We start from the raw sequence: 17,330 nt of genomic DNA on the forward strand, positions 1-17,330 counted from the left end.
AGAGAAACAAAGCCCAAAGGGACAGTGAATGACTTAGCACTAAGCCTCTGATTTCTTCATATCCTCCTGCTTTGTCCAGTGTCCTGACTGTACGTGTGCCCAAGGATTAGCAGAGGAGGTTGACTGGGACCAGACCATGACTCCCTCCTTCATGTCCTTGGAGAAACACATGTTTCAGATATCTTGGGTGAAATAATAGAGGCTTAAAAGGAAAAGTACAGATTAATATTTTTAAATCAATGTCAACATTTCTGAGAGCTAAAAGTAAAACATAAATTATAGGGAAATTGAAAAAAATTTTACAAACATAAATATCATCCGTAATTTAGTCATTTAGCTATTACTCAGTATTTATTTCCTTCCTAATCTTTTTTTTTTAAAGATTTTTATTTATTTATTTATTTGAGGGAGAGAGAGAACACAAGCAGGGAAAGGGAAAGAGGGAGAGGAAAAAGTAGACTCCTGACTGAGGGGCTCCATCCCAGGACCCCAGGATCATGACCTGAGCTGAAGGCAGACGCTTAACCTAATGAGCCATGCAGGTGCCCCCTTCTTAATCTTTTTCTATCTGTCTATCTATCTACCTACCTGTATATCTATCCTTCTTTCCTGTAACTATGCCTGTATCTTTAAACATATATTTTTCCGAATTTGGAAACTGTCAGATTTTGTAAACTAGAATTACATGTTATTTCTCAATTCATTTAATTCTCCATCTCCATTTGTTCTTATTCTAAATAATCCCATGGCACATGTGCTTATAAATAAATTTTAGAGTTTCTCAGCATTCTCTTGGAACAGATTCCTAAAAGTAGCATAACTGGGTCAATAGATAAAAATTTTGAAAACACTCTTGCCAAATTGTTTCATAGACAAGTTATGCCAATTTATACTGCTACTCCTAGGATAGGAAATTACCTGTTTCCCCACACCCACAATAACACTGAACTTTCTTTAAATTCTTGTTAATTTGCTAGATTAAATTTTCATTGTTTTAAGTTGCATTTTCTTGGAAACTAGTGAGGTTGAATATTTGTCATGTTATTAGACATCCTGAGGATTGTCTATTGGGATTTAAATTTAAAAAATATTCATCTGTATTTTCTTCTGTAAGCTTTGTCAACATTTAACTGGTAAGAGGTCAAGATATAACTAAAGAGTGCTTTCCTGGGGCACCTGGCTGGCTCAGTAAGTGGAACATGTGACTCTTGATCTTGGGTTTGTGGGTTCAAGCCCCACACTAGGTGTAGAGATTACTTTAAAAAGATAGAATCTTTAAAGAAACAATCTTTTTTTCCTGAATCCTTAACTAGTTGTTCTAGGACCAACTTGTTTGTTTGTTTTTAATTTTACTTATTTGTCAGAGAGAGAGCAAGCGATGGAGAGAGCACAACCAGGGGGAGCAGCAGGCAGAGGGAGAAGCAGGCTTCCCGCTGAGATAAGAGCCCAACACAGGACTCCATCCCAGGACTACCTGAGCCAAAGGTAGCCGTTTAACCAACTGAGCTACCCAAGTGTCCCTGTTATGCTTCCTTTAACATATAACCAATTGTAGTTACATGGGGATTTCTTTTTGGCCTACCTGCTTAGTTCCTTTACCTGTCTGTTGATTTTGGCTCCAGTACCACACAAGTTTCAGCACTCTGGCTTTATAATATATGGCATTGTAACGTCCTGCAGAGAAAATCTATTTGTTATTTTTCCTTTTCAAAAATTGCATTCCTATCCGAGTTATTCTTTTACATATATTTTAGAATTACTTTGTTAAGAAAAAAAAATCCATTGGAAGTTGGTTTTCCCCCCATTGGAAGTTTTGATTGAAATGGCATGAAATCCGGACATTAACAAATTTGATATGTTTTGTAAGCAAGGACTCTGTAACAGCAGTCCGGCCTTTGACCTTGAGCTGCTGCTCTTCCAAAGGACAGTGTGGCGTGAGGCTGAAGAACATGGGCCTGGGTCTGGGGCCTTGCCCTGTGAGCCTGGCAAGTCACCCAACCTCTCTTTGCCTTTCACCATCCATACAATGGTTCTTATTTCATCAGGTCCGGAATCAACGTGGTGACTAGAATACTTTCTCTTTTTTTTTTTTTTTTATAAGATTTTATTTACTTATCTGACACAGAGAGAGAGATCACAAGTAGGCAGAGAGGCAGGCAGAGAGAGGGGGGGAAGCCGCGGAGCAGAGAGCCCGATGCGGGGCTGGATCCCAAGACCCTGAGATCATGACCCGAGCGGAAGGCAGAGGCTTTATTCATCCTATAAATACTATTATGAAGGATCTATTATGTATAACCCTATTATGGATGTGTGTGTGTGTGTGTGTGTGTGTGTGTGTATGTGGTGGGCTAACAGAAGAGAATCTCTGAACTTCTGATACTTATATTCAACTGGAGATTACAGATTTAGAGCCACTGAGCCACCCAGGCGCCCCTAGAATACTTTCTCACAATCAAACCTCAAAATATTTAACAAATTATCCACCCATGGGCGCCTGGGTGGCTCAGTGGGTTAAAACCTCTGCCTTTGGCTCAGGTCATGGTCCCAGGGTCTTGGGATCCAGCCCCACATCGGGCTCTCTGCTCAGTGGGGAGCCTGCTTCCCTTCCTCTCTCTCTGCCTGCCTCTCTGCCTACTTGTGATCTCTATCTGTCAAACAAATAAATAAAATCTTTAAAAACAAAAACAACAAAAAAAAAATTATCCACCCAAATAGTACCTTCTAGCTTCTAAAGGAAAGACTAGACAGAAAAAGCAAAGGCAATATACCTGACAATGGTGATTATCTCCACCCAGATCTAAATCTGTAATCTCCAGTTGAATATAAGTATCAGAAGCTCAGAGATTCTCTTCTGTTAGCCCACCACACACACACACACACACACACACACACACACACACAAAATAGGGTTATACATAATAGATCCTTCATATGTATTTATAGGATGAATAAATGACTGAATGATGACGGTTCTTCTGATCTAGAATTCCAGGACAGTAAGGCCAACAGCCTCCCCCACCTTCTGTCAAATGGCCACAGAGAATCACAGACTTCTTAGGAAAACTCAAGGTAATGTGAGCTTTCTTTAGTCTTGCCAAGCTTCCACATACGCTAATGGAGGAGGGTACACTGGAGGAGAAATCTTGGGCTGTTTTACAAAACCAACATGATTAATTAAAGAACACCCTGGGGTGGGGGGGGAGAAGACCCTGGAGTCTTCTCTCACTATCTGAGAGCGGCCTAATTTACTAGCCATTAAATTGCTTTCATCTCTTCTTAAAGTGAAAAACAGCCTAATAAGATACATGCTGTGTAAGGGTATTTGGACATACATGCTCAGGGTAGCTTTAGGCCCAATAGCCAACATGTGGAAGCAAAGCAAATATCCATAAACAGATGAACAGAGAAACAAAATGTGGTCTCTCCATACAATGAAGTATTATTCGGCCATACAAGATAATTAGGTACAGACTCATGCTACAACATGGAGGAAACTTGAAGACATGTTAAGTGAAAGAAGTCAGTCACGAAAGGACAACTGTATGCTTCCACTTACATGAGGTACATAGAGTAGTCAAAGTCATAGAGATGGAAAGCAAGATAGTGGTTGCCAGAGGGTGGGGGTGAGGGAAGATAGTTATTATTTAATGGGTACAGAGGTTTTGTTTGATAGGATTAAAAAGTTCTGGAGAGGATGGTGGTGGTGGTAGTACAATGTGAATGTACCACTGAACTCTACACTTAAAAAATGATTAAGATGGGAAATTTTTTTTCTTTTTTTTAAGATGGGAAATTTTATATTGTATATATCTTACCACAATTTTTTTAAAAAAGTTACTAATGCTATTTAAAGATGCTCTCAGAAGTATTTTTACAGAAAGGAAGCAAAAGGCATTGTACACAAAGTTGGCTCACTCATTTGGTGAGCTGATTACAGATGACTCTCAGTTGTGGGGAGAGAAAGGCATCTCATGGGCTTACACTAGGAATGTGACATGGTGGAAAATTTTCTGATTCTACCATGACAGGGGCTTCTTTGCTGACAACTGGCTGGCCTCAGACAGTTCCTCCCCTGTCCATTAGATATGCTCCAGTAAACTTGGAAATTTAAAGAAAGGAGTCTGCATTTCAGCTTCCTTCCCAGAAGATGTAAATAGCATAGGCGCAGCTCCTCGCTTCATCCATCAACATATCTAAGACACGGGTTTGTGCCAAGCTAATACATACTCCTCCATACTTTTCTAACCAGAACCACCACGGTGGGTTGGTGGTACTAGCCTTACATCAAAGGAAAGGGGCCTCTCAAAGTGTTCATTCCAGACCAAGGACATCTGCTATGAAGATGACCTAAAAGTTCCCTGTACTACAGACTGAAAATAGCAGTTTTTAAAAAATTTTTATTTACGTAATCTCTACACCAAACGTGGGGCTCAAACTCATGGCCGGGAGATCAGAATTCCCATGTTCTTCCAACTGAGTCAACCAGGCCCCCTTGAAAAAGGTTGTTGCTGTTGTTTTTAATCTTTTAAAGAGTTTATTTATTTATTTACTTAACAGGGAGACAGAGAAGAGAGGGAACATAAACAGGCAGAGTGAGAGAGGGAGAAGTAGGCTTCCCGCTGAGCAGGGAGCCCAATGCCGGGCTCGGTGGGAGGACCCTGGGATCACGACGTGAGTGGAAGGTGGACTCTTAACGACTGAGCCACCCAGGGGCTGGGGTGGGGGAGCAGATTTTAAATGATAGTGTTCCTACCCCCCAACCCCAAATGTTTTAATGTATATAAGACTCCTAGACACATAAACAGAAATCATCAATATGATCATTACCGCCATAAAGTGGACAGGAAAGATCTACAAAAATCTACAAGGGGAATTACAGAGGAGGGGCCGGCAATAATTGTAGGTTTATGGCAAACAGCATCCTAAAACTAGATGGAGGACCTAGCAGGAGCAGCAGGTTGAGCAAGACCGGGAAGACAAACTGGCGACGGGGAGCTGGTAGCTCCGGGGAACCGCAGGAAAGGTGAGTAGGGGCAAACGCAAACTGAACGAAGGGCAGCAAGAAGAGAGGAGCGCTCCACGGCGTGAAATACCGCGAGAACGCAAAGCCAATAAGAAAAGCCCTCCAGCTGTAAGCTAAAGTCCCGCCCTCCGTCCCGCCCCCTACGCCTCGGGCCCCGCCCCTCGCGTCCGCGCCGTTTTCGGCCCTCAATAAAATTCCCGCAGTTCAGCGTTTGCGGCGGACAATATGGCGGCGTCCATGTCCATGCTGGGCTCTCTGCTGCGGACCGTTCGTCAGGTCAGGCCCTTAGTCCCACGCCTAGTCCTCTCCACTGAACTCCCAAACCCACGGGTCCCCTGCTACTCTGGCACCTGGAGCGGCCAGTGCCGACCCGTCCCAGGGGAGGTCAGATGTAAATTTGATGTTCGTAAGCCTATAACTGACAGGCATTGGAAGCTGCAGATTGCCGCCCATTTACAAGTGAGTGCAGGTGGAGAAGAAAAGGGGTCGGTGAATCGAAGCCCCAGGGACTCCAGCGTTAAGCGAGGAGAGCCGGACATAGGAGACTTGACCGGAGTTGAGCAAGGGAGAGGGAAAGCCCTGAGAGTGTGGTGGCCCGGAAGCGGGCGACGGCAGCGTTTCAGGGAGCAGGGGGTGGTCCGCTCTGTGCTCAGTTGACCGGCCAGTTAAAGGGCCGAGAATTGGCTATTGGTTTTCAGCAGCGTGTTGTTGGGGTCTTCGTCATAGCAGTTTCAGTGGTGCGGTGGGGGCCAAAGCGTTCGAGGGAGAACGCGAGGAAAGAAACTGAGGACTGAGTATAGACCTTTGTTTTGAAGTTTTGCTACAAGGGGAGCAGAAAAATGGGTTGGTAGCTGCTGGAAGGAGAGGTGGGTTAAGAGTGGGTGTTTTGTGTCCTTGTTTTTTCACGCGACAGAATTAACTTTCTGTGTTAACGGGAAGATCTTGTAGCGTGGGAAAAACTTAAGAGGGAAGAATTGTGCAGTTGTACTTTTGAGTAGGTAAAGGTGATGGGTCACCTATTCCATTGTTTAGTCTTAGGAATATGGACAGTTCATCGTCAGTGGTAGTGTTATCCAATAGAAATATAATCCCAACTGCATTATGTAATTTAAAATATTCTAGGGCTACCTGGATGGCTCAGTTGGTTAAGCGTCTGCCTTGGGCTGGGTCATGATCCCAGGGTTATGGGATAGGGTTCCACGTTGGGCTCCCTGATCAGAAGGCAGTCTGCTTGTCCCCCTCCCTCTGCCCCAGTTTGTGCTCTTTCTAGTTCTCTCTCAAATTAAATCTTTAAAAAAGATAAAGTATTCTAATACCCCTGTTAAAAAAGTAAAAAGAAACATGGAATTAATTTTAATTAAATATTTGAAGCCTGCATTTCCAAAATATTAACTTCAATATATAATCTGTGATGACGACTTATGAGAAATTTGCATTCTATTTTCATACTAGGTCTTCAGAATCCAGTTTGAATTTTGTTTACAGCACATCTCAGTTTGGATGCCACATTTTCCACCATTAAAATGGAAAATGTCCTACAAAAATAATAAAGTGGTTTAATATTTACAGCTGCTTCAGTTTAAATTTTTAATGAATTAAAATGAAATAACCTTAGGAATTACATTCCCCAGTTGCACTAGTTACATTTCAAGTGTTCATTAGCAATGTGCAGTTAGCTATATTATGCTGCTAACTATATTAGACTGGATATTTAATAACAGGAGAAAATGTATAATATGTGATCACAGATACTAGGAAGGGGGTAGTTGTAATGGGTGTTTATGGAAATTCTTTCCCAGTTGCTTCTAATTTTATAATTAAAGAGAAGTCATCAGTGGAGTGTGAGGGTTTGAAGCAGGTGTTAGGGATTTAAGAGAAGAGGAAATGGTGAAATAGGAGCAGACAGGAAAACTAGTGACAAGAATTAGAGCAAGTACAGTAATGTGACAGAGGGACCAGGGAGCGGAGATTGGATGGAACACCATAATATGCTTATGCATGTGGAATTCAGGCTGGGTAAGGGGGAGACAGGAAATCAAAAGCCGAGTGTGAAAAGGTGGTAGGATCAATGAATTAAAAACCTAACAAGGGTTGTTGTTGGGGTGTTTGAAGATCAAGCCAGAAAGAAGTGATAGAGAATGAGGGGCACCTGAGTGGCTCAGTGGGTTAAGCCTCTGCGTTCTGCTCAGGTCATGATCTCAGGGTCCTGGGATGGAGCCCCACATTGGGCTCTCTCTCAGCAGGGAGCCTGCTTCCCCCTCTCTCTGCCTGCTTCTCTGCCTACTTGTGGTCTCTCTCTGTCAAATAAATAAATAAAATCTTTAAAAAAAAAGTGATAGAAAATGAGACACACAACACCGAGATAACAAAGCTTGCACCTACTGGTAATAAAAGACCTAGGGCATGGAAGGGAGTACAGAAAATCACTGGAGGGGGAGGGGTTCAAGGAACAGAGAGATCAGGAGATAATTCATGTATGTTGAGATCACCAGGAATTAGGACAAGAATATTGTAAAGTGACAGTGTGCCAGGATCTAGATTCTGTGAAAAATGAAAGGGAGGGTCTGTGGTAGACAAGGGCAGGAGTGAGGGGTGGTGGGAGGGAGAGTCAAAGCTTCCTTTCAGGAAGGAAGGTTTGGGAGCTGCCCTGAAGACCAAGAAATACACTTCCCACACCTCCATTCCCAGTCATGGGAAAAGAAAAAAAAAAACGGAGGAAGCCATCAGGAGGGATTCAGGATTCAGCTAGCGGAAAAATCTGAAGATTTTAGAGGAGGATTTAGAAGACTGTATGACTGTAGGGCTTATGTTGAAGAGGGCCCCCAAAAGCATTTTGGGAGGTAAAGACAGGTGGGGGGGGGCAGAAATAGGATGTATACAGAGCAGAATGCAATCTTAATGTATATAGCACTGTTAGAAACTGATAAAATATTGACCGTATAAATGTAGGCAAGAGACAGAACATTCACAGAAGAAATATTGTAATAAAGCAATAAATGCTTTAAGAGTATATATTTCTCCTCTAGTCAGAAAAAAATAGTTATGCAAAAAATGAAAGATGTTAAAAAATAAATAGAAGCCTGTTAGATGATAGAGAAGAAGTTGATTAGGGATAGCTTGGATAAGGATCGAAGGGAAATGTTTAATTTTGTTTCCTAAGTCTCCTTGACTTTCATTTTCATACGTAAAAGTGCACCTTGGGTTGCCAATCAACACAGATTGTTTCTTGCAGCCAGAATGTTCTCTCCTGTTCTTATGAATCTTATGTCACTCATTTTCTTGTTTGCTTTGAACTAACCATCTTCTGTCCCTTCCCCTGCCCCTAGCTGTATCAAAATCCTGACAGTCTCTTCAAAACTTTGCTGAAGCCCTCTGTAACATGACATTTGTTTCCAGCCCCAGAGACCATGTTAGTCATTTGACTCAGTCCTGTGACAGATCATTATTGAAATTCCATTTGTGCTTGTCTTATTTCCAAGGGTGATTGTAGAATTGTCTTCCCCCACGAGGCTTTTAGCATTGAATATGTTCAGTTTCTCTTTTTCAGTTTATCAAAAAAAATGTTGGCATTCTTGTAATCTCATTTCCATAGCTGAAAAATTTTTTCAAGATTTCTTTATTTTAGAAAGAGAGTGAGTGAGTGAGGTGGGGAGGGGTAGAGGGAAACAGAATCCCAAGCATACCGCCCACACTGAGCAGAGAGCCCCGTCTCACCACCCTGAGATCAAACCTGAGCCCAAACCAAGGATTGGATGCTTAACCAACTGTGCCATGCAGGTTTCCCTCTGTAGCTAAAATTTAATTAACATGTAATGTGTGCTCTGGTTTGGGAGAGACTTGAGTTTTAGTGGCCTATACAGTCTGTGCCTTTACTATATTGAGAAACAAAACCGAGCTGTGTGTATTTGAAGATCTAATTGGCTTTATTAAATGATTCTGGAATGAGGAACCATCCCATCTAGAAAATGGAGGGGAACTCTCAGAAACTGTACAAAATGAAGGTTTTTATAGGAAAGAAGTAGGGCAGGAGAGTTATTAGCAAAAGAAAAGGATTGTTCCAGGGCGCCTGGGTGGCTCAGTGGGTTAAAGCCTCTGCCTTGGCTCAGGTCATGATCCCAGAGTCCTGGGATGGAGCCCCGCAGGGAACCTGCTTCCTCCTCTCTCTCTCTCTGCCTGCCTCCCTGCCTACTTGTGGTCCATGTGTCAAATAAATAAATAAATAGAATCTTTTTTTTAAAAAAAAGGATTGTTCCAGGCAAGGTCACTCTCCCTTAGGGGGATGAGCAGTGGGTCTTATTATGCTGGTTACATCCTCTTCTTTGGGTGATGAAGGGCCCTTGTGGCACTTACTGGTCCCATCAGAAAATTCCTGACTGACCAGTTAAGATTACTCTTGTTGGGGAAGTTCAAATTGTGAATGGACTTGGCCTAAGTAATGCCATTTTGGGCTTTTGGTTTTCTGTTTTAATTAATTGTCCTTTTGGTCAGACTCAAAGCTTAACAGAAATGTGATCAGAATTGAAGGCATTAGCGCCACTCAGTGACCTCAAGTTCTAGCAGTTTTTATTATTCCTTTGTGTGGTATCCATAGGTCCTGACATTTTGGCTTACCCTCTGGAATATTCACAGGTCATGGCTTCAGGTTCAGTTTTTTAAGTTGGTCATTTTCTTTGTTCCTTAGATGTTTCAAGTCTCTTTTCTTAATTATTAAAAATTTTTTAAAAGTAATCTCTGTGACCAGTGTGGGGCTTAGACTCATAACCCCAAGATCAAGAGTCACACGCTGTACTGAGCCAAGCAGGCACCCCCAGATGTTTCAAGTCTTAGATCATTTGCTTAATGGTTAGCAGCTGTGAACATGCATTTAAAACTTCTGAGAGAATACAGGGCACCAGGGAAGTATTATGATTAATATAAGCAAGATAATTCCCAGTATATGGAGTGTGCTATAGAGCTATAGTCCCCAAGACCCAAGCTAATAAAAGATCAATCAAAGAAGGACCCCATGGAAGGAGAGCTTTTTAAGCCATGTGACTTGTTACTGTAATTTATGTAATTGAGTTTCCGTTTTCTCAGAAGTGTTAACCCAGGCACAGCAGGTGGTGGCCATAAGGACAGACACCTTGCTCAGATAAAAGATAATTAAGAGCTATTTTCTTATCAACAACTTTGGCTAGAGAGTCTAAGGATCTTTGTTGGGCTGCTATTGTTTAGCAACAGATGTTGCAACGATTTTAAGAATTAAGGAGCCATTCTTGATCATTTATGTTTATCCCCAACCAGAGAAATACAGACCTGTCAAAAGGAATAAATGAAAGCCTCCTGGTAGGTCCTTTTTAACAATGTGAATTCAGGGGAATCGACCAATAAGATGTCTTATTTTGCTTGTGGAAAGTTAAGAGCACAGCTAGCTTTTCTCCTCGCCTGAAATAAGGGGTTACACCCTCTGAGCAAGGGCCTGAGGATGTTAATCTTTCCAGGGAGTGCGGATTAAAGGACAAGAAAAGGTGAATGGGTTTTATGTTTATAGCATGGAGTCTTGATCTGTCATCTTCGGTGAAAGTAGTCTACTTCAGTGTCAGTTACTTCTCTTCCTTGCCAGTTTGACTTCTAGGTCTGCAGCATCTGTGTGGACCAGGTGTCAGGTCAAGTGTTTTTTTTAGCTTGCATACTCAAGGCTTAATACCTATTAGTTTTGCAGCAGCTCTTGGTAAGGTCTTTTCCAGTGGGGCTCAAGAGCTGTTCTTCTCTGGTGATGTTTCCAAAATGCCCAGACTTCAGGCTCCAGACCATAACCAATAGGATCCTTTGAACTGGGGTTGAGTGGAAGCTTTATTTACCTGTTGATGATAGGGTTTATCTTAAGGTACTAAAGATTTACAGTAGCTAGTCATACTAGCATGAGACTATAAGAGATCAGCAGAATATCATATACTGATAGAATCCCAAAAGGTTTGCAAGGTTTTTGTTAATGTTTGTATGATTTACCCAGCGAAGTGGGTGCTGTGGTCTCTGGAGATCATGGAAAATATACTCCAGGTGGGAAACACAGTTCCTAACTATTTCTTTGCTGTTGTAGGGACATCATCCTTGCAGCAGGGGGGAAAGCTTCAGCCCATTCAGAAAACACACAAATAAGAACAAGAAGGTATTGATCACCTGTGCTAAGTGGCAGTTAAGTGAAGTCCAGCTGCAGGTGCCTGAAGGGTCCCCAAGGAGGTCTGAAGCCTCTGGGAGCACAAACCATTTTTCCAGGATTATGGCCCAAACAGATGAGACATTGCTGGTAGACTGTTTTTGAAGGCAGATGCTTAACTGGCTGAGCTACCCAGGCTCTCCTATTTGGTCACTTGAGAGAGAGAGAGAGATTGATTGATTGAATGGGGTAGGCAGAGGGAGAGAGACCATCTTAAACAGACTCCCTGCTGAGCATGAATCCCACACAGGGCTCAATCTCAGGACCCTGAGATCATAACCTGAACTGAAATCAAGAGTCTGATGCTTAACCAGCTGAACCACCCAAGCGCTCTGGTACCAACTTTTGATATTAAAGCTTTTTTTTTTTTTAAGTGGGCCTAATCGGGCCCAGCATTGGGCATGGAGCCCAATGTGAGGCTTGAACTCAGGACTCTGATGTCCAGACCTGAGCTGATACCAAGAGTTGGATGCTTAACCAGCTGAGCCACCAAGGCATTCCTTTTTCCTTTTTTTCCCACCCCCCACCTTTTTTTAAAGCTCTGTACCTAATGGCTTGAACTCAGTACTCTGAGATCAAGAGTCACATGCTCTACAGACTGAGCCAGCCAGATGCCCCTTAAAACTTTTTTTTCCCAAGATTTCATTTATTTAGGGGTGACTGGGTGGCTCAGTCAATTGAGGATCCTTTAAAAAAAAAAAATGTGTTTATTTTAGAGAGAGAGGATGTGAGCACAGAGGGGAGGGGCAGAGGGAGAGGGAGAAAGAGCCTTAAGCAGACTCCAGGCTGAGCAGGCAGCCTAGCATAGGACTTGATCTTAGAACCCTGAGATCACAACCTGAACCAAACCAAGGGTCAGATGCTCAACCAACTGTCCCACCCAATCACCCCAAAACTCATTTTTGAAAATAAATTCCTTGTGGGGCGCCTGGGTGGCTCAGTGGGTTAAAGCCTCTGCCTTCGGCTTGAGTCATGATCCCAGGGTCCTGGGATTGAGCCCCGCATCGGGCTCTCTGCTCATCGGGGAGCCTGCTTCCCTTCCCCCCTCTCTCTCTGCCTGCCTCTCTGTCTACTTGTGATCTCTTTCCATCAAATAAATAAATCTTTAAGAAAATAAATAAGTAAAATAAAATAAAATTCCTTGTAATCTTAGCCAGCTTGACCACATATTCCTTTTTAAAATTCCTTTTTAAAGATTCCTTTTCCACAAAACTTCTATAACTCTTTTTTCCCCCTACATTTCATTTTTGTCCTGTGTATCTTTAAACAACCAGCCTAATTTTAGGACAAAATTAATTTTTTTCCCTTTAACAAAAAATTCATCTCTATTTCTCACTTTTTTTTTTTTTTTTAATGGAAAACATCCTACCTTCTTGGCATATGGAGATGTTTCCCTTATTTTTAGTAGCTTTAATTACATATATGCAAATTTTTAACTTTAAAAACTTTAATTTGTAGGGGAAACTAAGAAGTAAGTCTGAATGGTCTGTTAACCAGCATTCCTTAAATCTGTGAATTTATGCATACATTTCATTTTAAATATGCCTTTTAAAATTTTTTCACGTACCATTAACACATCTAAGTATCTTTTTGAGTATCTGTAATAAGAATCCAAAAGTAGATGAACCTATTTTTAGTAATTAATGTTTTAGTATTTTGTCTTATTTGGAAATGACCTAGATATTTAATGAATTTAACTCACCATTTAAGCAAAACTTTAAGGTTTCAAGTACCAAAAAGATTTGGGGACACTATTTTAAAAAGGTCCCTAAAACTTTGTATTTATTTAATCTATTTGTTAAATAAGTTTAGATTATTTACCAGAACGTTATAGGACTTGATACCTTGAAAAGCTTGTTTAAGTTAGTTTTCATTTCAAGTATTTTTTTCATATCCCATGAAATTGAAAAACATTTGGGTTTCTCTCTTAGAGTTTTAGAATACCCAAATTTTACAAGCACTTGCCTTCAAACCAACTAAATAGAGCTCTTTTACAAATTAATTTTAGCAGTACCGTGTGAAAGTAGAGAAAATATCTCCTACAACATGTATAGACACACAGACAAGATATAATAAACATTTATAGCATTTGTTTTTACTAATATTTGTGGAGAGGACATACAGGCCTGATTTCCAAATACCTCCCTGTATGGAGGAGCGGGGGAAGGGAGAGATGAAAAACTTTTCCCTAAAGTTTTGTATTTGCTCTTAGGTCCTGGAGAAGATAAGGGTAGAAAATTTACGGAGAAGGTATCTAAATTTTCTTCAAGGTAGAGATTTGGAGTCTGTTATTAGAAATGCGAGAGCCTGGGCCTAAGAATAGCCCTTTTAGCAGTTTGTATTCTAAAAGGACCTCTTTCATGGGGCATCTGGAGGGCTCTATCAGTTACGCATCAGACTCTTGATTTTGGCTTAGGTCATGATCTCTGGGTGGTGAGATCAAGCCCTATGTTGTGGGGCTCTGCACTCAGCAGGAAGTCGGCTTGGGATTCTCTCTCAAATAAATAGATCTTTAAAAAAAGAAAAAAAAAAAGATAAAAGGGCCGTTTTCCAGGGTGCTTGGTTGGCTCAAGTCAGTAAAGCATGTGACTCTTGATCTTGAGGGTCATTAGTTCAAGCCCCAGATTGGGCATGGAGTCTTCTTTTAAAAAAAAAAAAAAAAGGAAAAGAGCATTTTTCCCTCACTTTTTTCCCTTCAGTCTCAGGTGATTGTGGGCTGTGCTTAACATTTGAGAGATGTGATAAGATTTAATCATTTCAAGGAACAGAGAATGAAAAAAAAATTACAATTTTTTGTAGTGAAACTAAGAAGTAAGTGTGAATGGTCTGTTAACTACAAAAAAATTACAATTTTTTTTCAGGACATTCCAATTTAAAATTTACCTTTTTTCTTAAGAGGACAGTTTTGTTTCAATATCTTGATCATTTATAATACGTTCATTTTGAGAGGAATAGGCGAGCTTTGGGCACTGGTAAAGATATGTAGATGTTAACTTTTTCTCAAGTTTCAATTCTGGTTTTGTAGAGATTTGTAAGACAGATTTGTAAGATAGTTTTTAATTCTGTAAAGAACTAGAATACAGCCTGAATATCAAGGAACTGGCCCACTTTTTTTTCTTTTAATTTTTAAATTTTTTTATAAACATAAAATGTATTATTAGCCCCAGGGGTACAGGTCTGTGAATCGCCAGGTTTACACATTTCACAGCACTCACCATAGCACATACCCTCCCCAATGTCCATAACCCCACCACCCTCTCCGGCCCCCCTCCCTCGGCCCACCTTTTTAACTAGATTTGTTTCTTCATATTAGGGAGATTTTTAACTAAAATGAGAACCAAAAGATTTCTGTCTTTTGAAAATCTGTATTAAATAAAGCCACTCAGCTTTATTTCTGAGAGACTTTATTTCTGGTTATACAATTGAACCTTGGCATCTATTAACCTTATGTTAGTATAAAGTATTAGCTTTATACCTTAAAAAGTTTGCTGCTTTTTAGGGGACATCAATTCTTTGTTGGGAGAAGAGGTGTCTGGGCTATATCTACAAAGATCATTGCATGAAAATGAGTGAAGCTGGCAGGGGTTGGTTACAGTAAACTAAACCCTATAGTTTGTTCCCAGTGAGTCTGCTAATTTCGCTTTCTGGCTTTTGGCATTTACAGGAATAGCCTGTATACTTTGAACGTTGAGATTAGGCTGGAGTGCTCTCTGTAAATTATGGAGGGAAGGGGAAGTTAAAACAGGCAGATGGAGTGGATTTTAAGGAGCAGAATTTTCATTAGATGTGGACATTACTTAAGTCTGATTTTTGTTTTATCTTAGGAGAGGGATCCCTACAGCCAGCCATTATATTAATAAGGTAATTGTAGAGCTCTTTCTAAAGACTGTTTTTTTCCAAATAGAACCAATTTAAAGGACCCATCCTCCAGCCATTGACAAGTAGGATCTCATTCATTTTAACATTGACTCATACCAATGAGCCTTTTCATGGCTTACACAAAGACAAGAGGCATCCAGAGGGCATAGATAATGCAGCCCCCTTGATCCAAAAGTTTACTCCAGAGTAGTCTAAGAAAGCGAAGACCTCATTGCACAGGTGATAAGAATGACTTGTGTACACGGTGTCCAGTCTCCCACAAACGTGAATCGTGAATCGCCTTTAGTCATAACTGCCTATTCTGTGATACCAGGCAAGTAGTCTGGAATGGGATTTTCTAGCACTAACAAGCAACATAGGTTGAGATGACAAAGGCCTCTTATGGGCTGGGACCTCTTAAGACAAACTCGTCTGAGAGCCGACACTGCCCGACAAAGAGAGCACAGCTTGTAATTGTGTGTCTGGGATCCCTAGTCTGTTCAGCTGGCCATGAGTGTGCACCCCAGTACGTGCCCCCTCCAGATGGGGAAGACCACAGAGACCACAAAGCCGAGCTATTAGGACAGAACAAGAAGAAAGGAAACCCCTTACCCAGTGTTGGTCTGTGCTGGTGTTTGTGTGCACATTAACTGCAGTAGCTAAGCCTTGGGTCTCTTGGAGCTGGTCTTGGAAGGGGGCGGGGGGGGGGTGCTTCAGGGTTGGGAACTGTGTTGTCTTACGTAGTATCTCATTGCATGGAAGTTTCTCGAGGTTGGCTGGTGACCTACTGTCAGTCTAACCCTTTCCTTGACCAACTTACCCCTAACACAGGCGTCTTTGAGTTAGATGGCAAGTGTTCTTCGTGCTCACACACTTGACCTGTGCCCACCAATTTTTTGCGGCTTTTTGGTCTTCAAGATCCCCGTTGTAAAGTTTTTTCCGGCGAGATAAACACAAAACCAGGCACAATGGGTGCAAGGCAAGATTTATTAAAAACGCTCTCCGGCGAAGTTTCAGGGCTCAGGAGAAGGGGAGCCAGGAAAGTTGCGCCGGGAGGAGATGGGCACCCTCAGGCGAGGTTCCGCGACTCTGGAAAGCAGAGTGGCGGAAGTCGTGCCCAAGGCAGGGAGGAGGGGGCTTTTAAGGGTTCCTGGGGAAAGCTCAGGGGTCTTTGGGCAAGTTTCCCTTATTTGGATATCCCGCAGCTCATCGGGATCCCATTGGTCCACAGGAGCCCGGGGCGGGGGTCTCAGATTCCTGCTTGGGCCTTTGTTCTCCTGTCCGAGCTCAGGTCTTGTGGCGGGAACTTTCGCCATCTTTGGTAGCCCCCTTCCTGCCAGCCCAGCACCCGTTAGCTGTACCCTTAGGTACACAAACCAAGATAAACAAACATGTACCTCACCCCACCAGCACTAATGAAAACCTGTCGCTGCAGACTGGCCAACAGAAGAGCATGTGCCCCCATCTACTACTACTACATGTGCTACTGTGGTGCACTAAACGAGAGACTCTGTTTGGGGAGACTGCAGACAGGAAATGGGAAAAGAACTAAACCAGTAAACCCCAGTTAAGTGGGGAATGCAGACTGGAACTGGGGAAGGGATTCCAATGTGGGAAAATCAAGCGAGAAGAACAGGCACTCTGTTACAATCCCTGTCAGTTTAAATGGACCCATTAACCCCAGACTGGAAAGCCAGTTAGAACAGTATCTCGAATGTAAGTGGTACAAAGCTGAAACCTAGGGGGTCTTAGCAGTGGCCCTTGGAAATGGTAAGAAGAACCAAACTCAAAAAGGTTCACGGGATGCCGTGCCTGTGTTTCTCATTGTCCCCGAATGCCATGAGAAATTCAATTCATAGCCCAGTGCTACAGCCACATCTGTTTAAAAAAAAAAAAAAAACAAGATTTAACCAAGTATATTTGGAGATCCAGTTGGCTTTATTAAATGATTCAAGATCCGGCAGCAGCAAGTAGAAGTGAGCTCTAAGGATGCATACAAAATGGGAAGTTCTTTTTGTTTTTGTTTTTTTAATAGGAAGGAGGGTGGGGCAAAAAAATCATTAGCTTAAAAAAAAGGGTTGTTTTCAGTCAAGGTCACTTTCCAAGAGGTCTCACGCAGAAGGCCTCCAATTCCTTTGGGGGATTAGCCTGGTGGCACGAATTGGCACCCTTCAGAAAATTCCTGACTAATCAGTTAAGACTTTTTCTGGGGGAGGTTGAAACTGTGAGTAGATTAGGTATTAAGGTATCTTG

The 17,330-nt window shown here is 41.9% G+C and overlaps 1 protein-coding gene across 1 annotated transcript in view; it reads left to right on the plus strand.

Annotated features, from left to right (window-relative positions):
• Positions 1-5,162: 5,162 nt before the first annotated feature.
• The window catches only part of MRPS14 (mitochondrial ribosomal protein S14), a 28,334-nt gene continuing 16,166 nt past the window's right edge, over positions 5,163-17,330 (plus strand). The window contains exon 1 of the mRNA XM_059146081.1: positions 5,163-5,299. Coding sequence (XP_059002064.1) covers positions 5,249-5,299 — 51 coding nt within the window. The 5' untranslated portion in view covers positions 5,163-5,248. The remainder of the gene's footprint in view (positions 5,300-17,330) is intronic.

This window comes from Mustela lutreola, chromosome 14 (genome assembly GCF_030435805.1).
Source record: "Mustela lutreola isolate mMusLut2 chromosome 14, mMusLut2.pri, whole genome shotgun sequence".
NCBI classification, from domain to species: Eukaryota; Metazoa; Chordata; class Mammalia; order Carnivora; family Mustelidae; genus Mustela; species Mustela lutreola.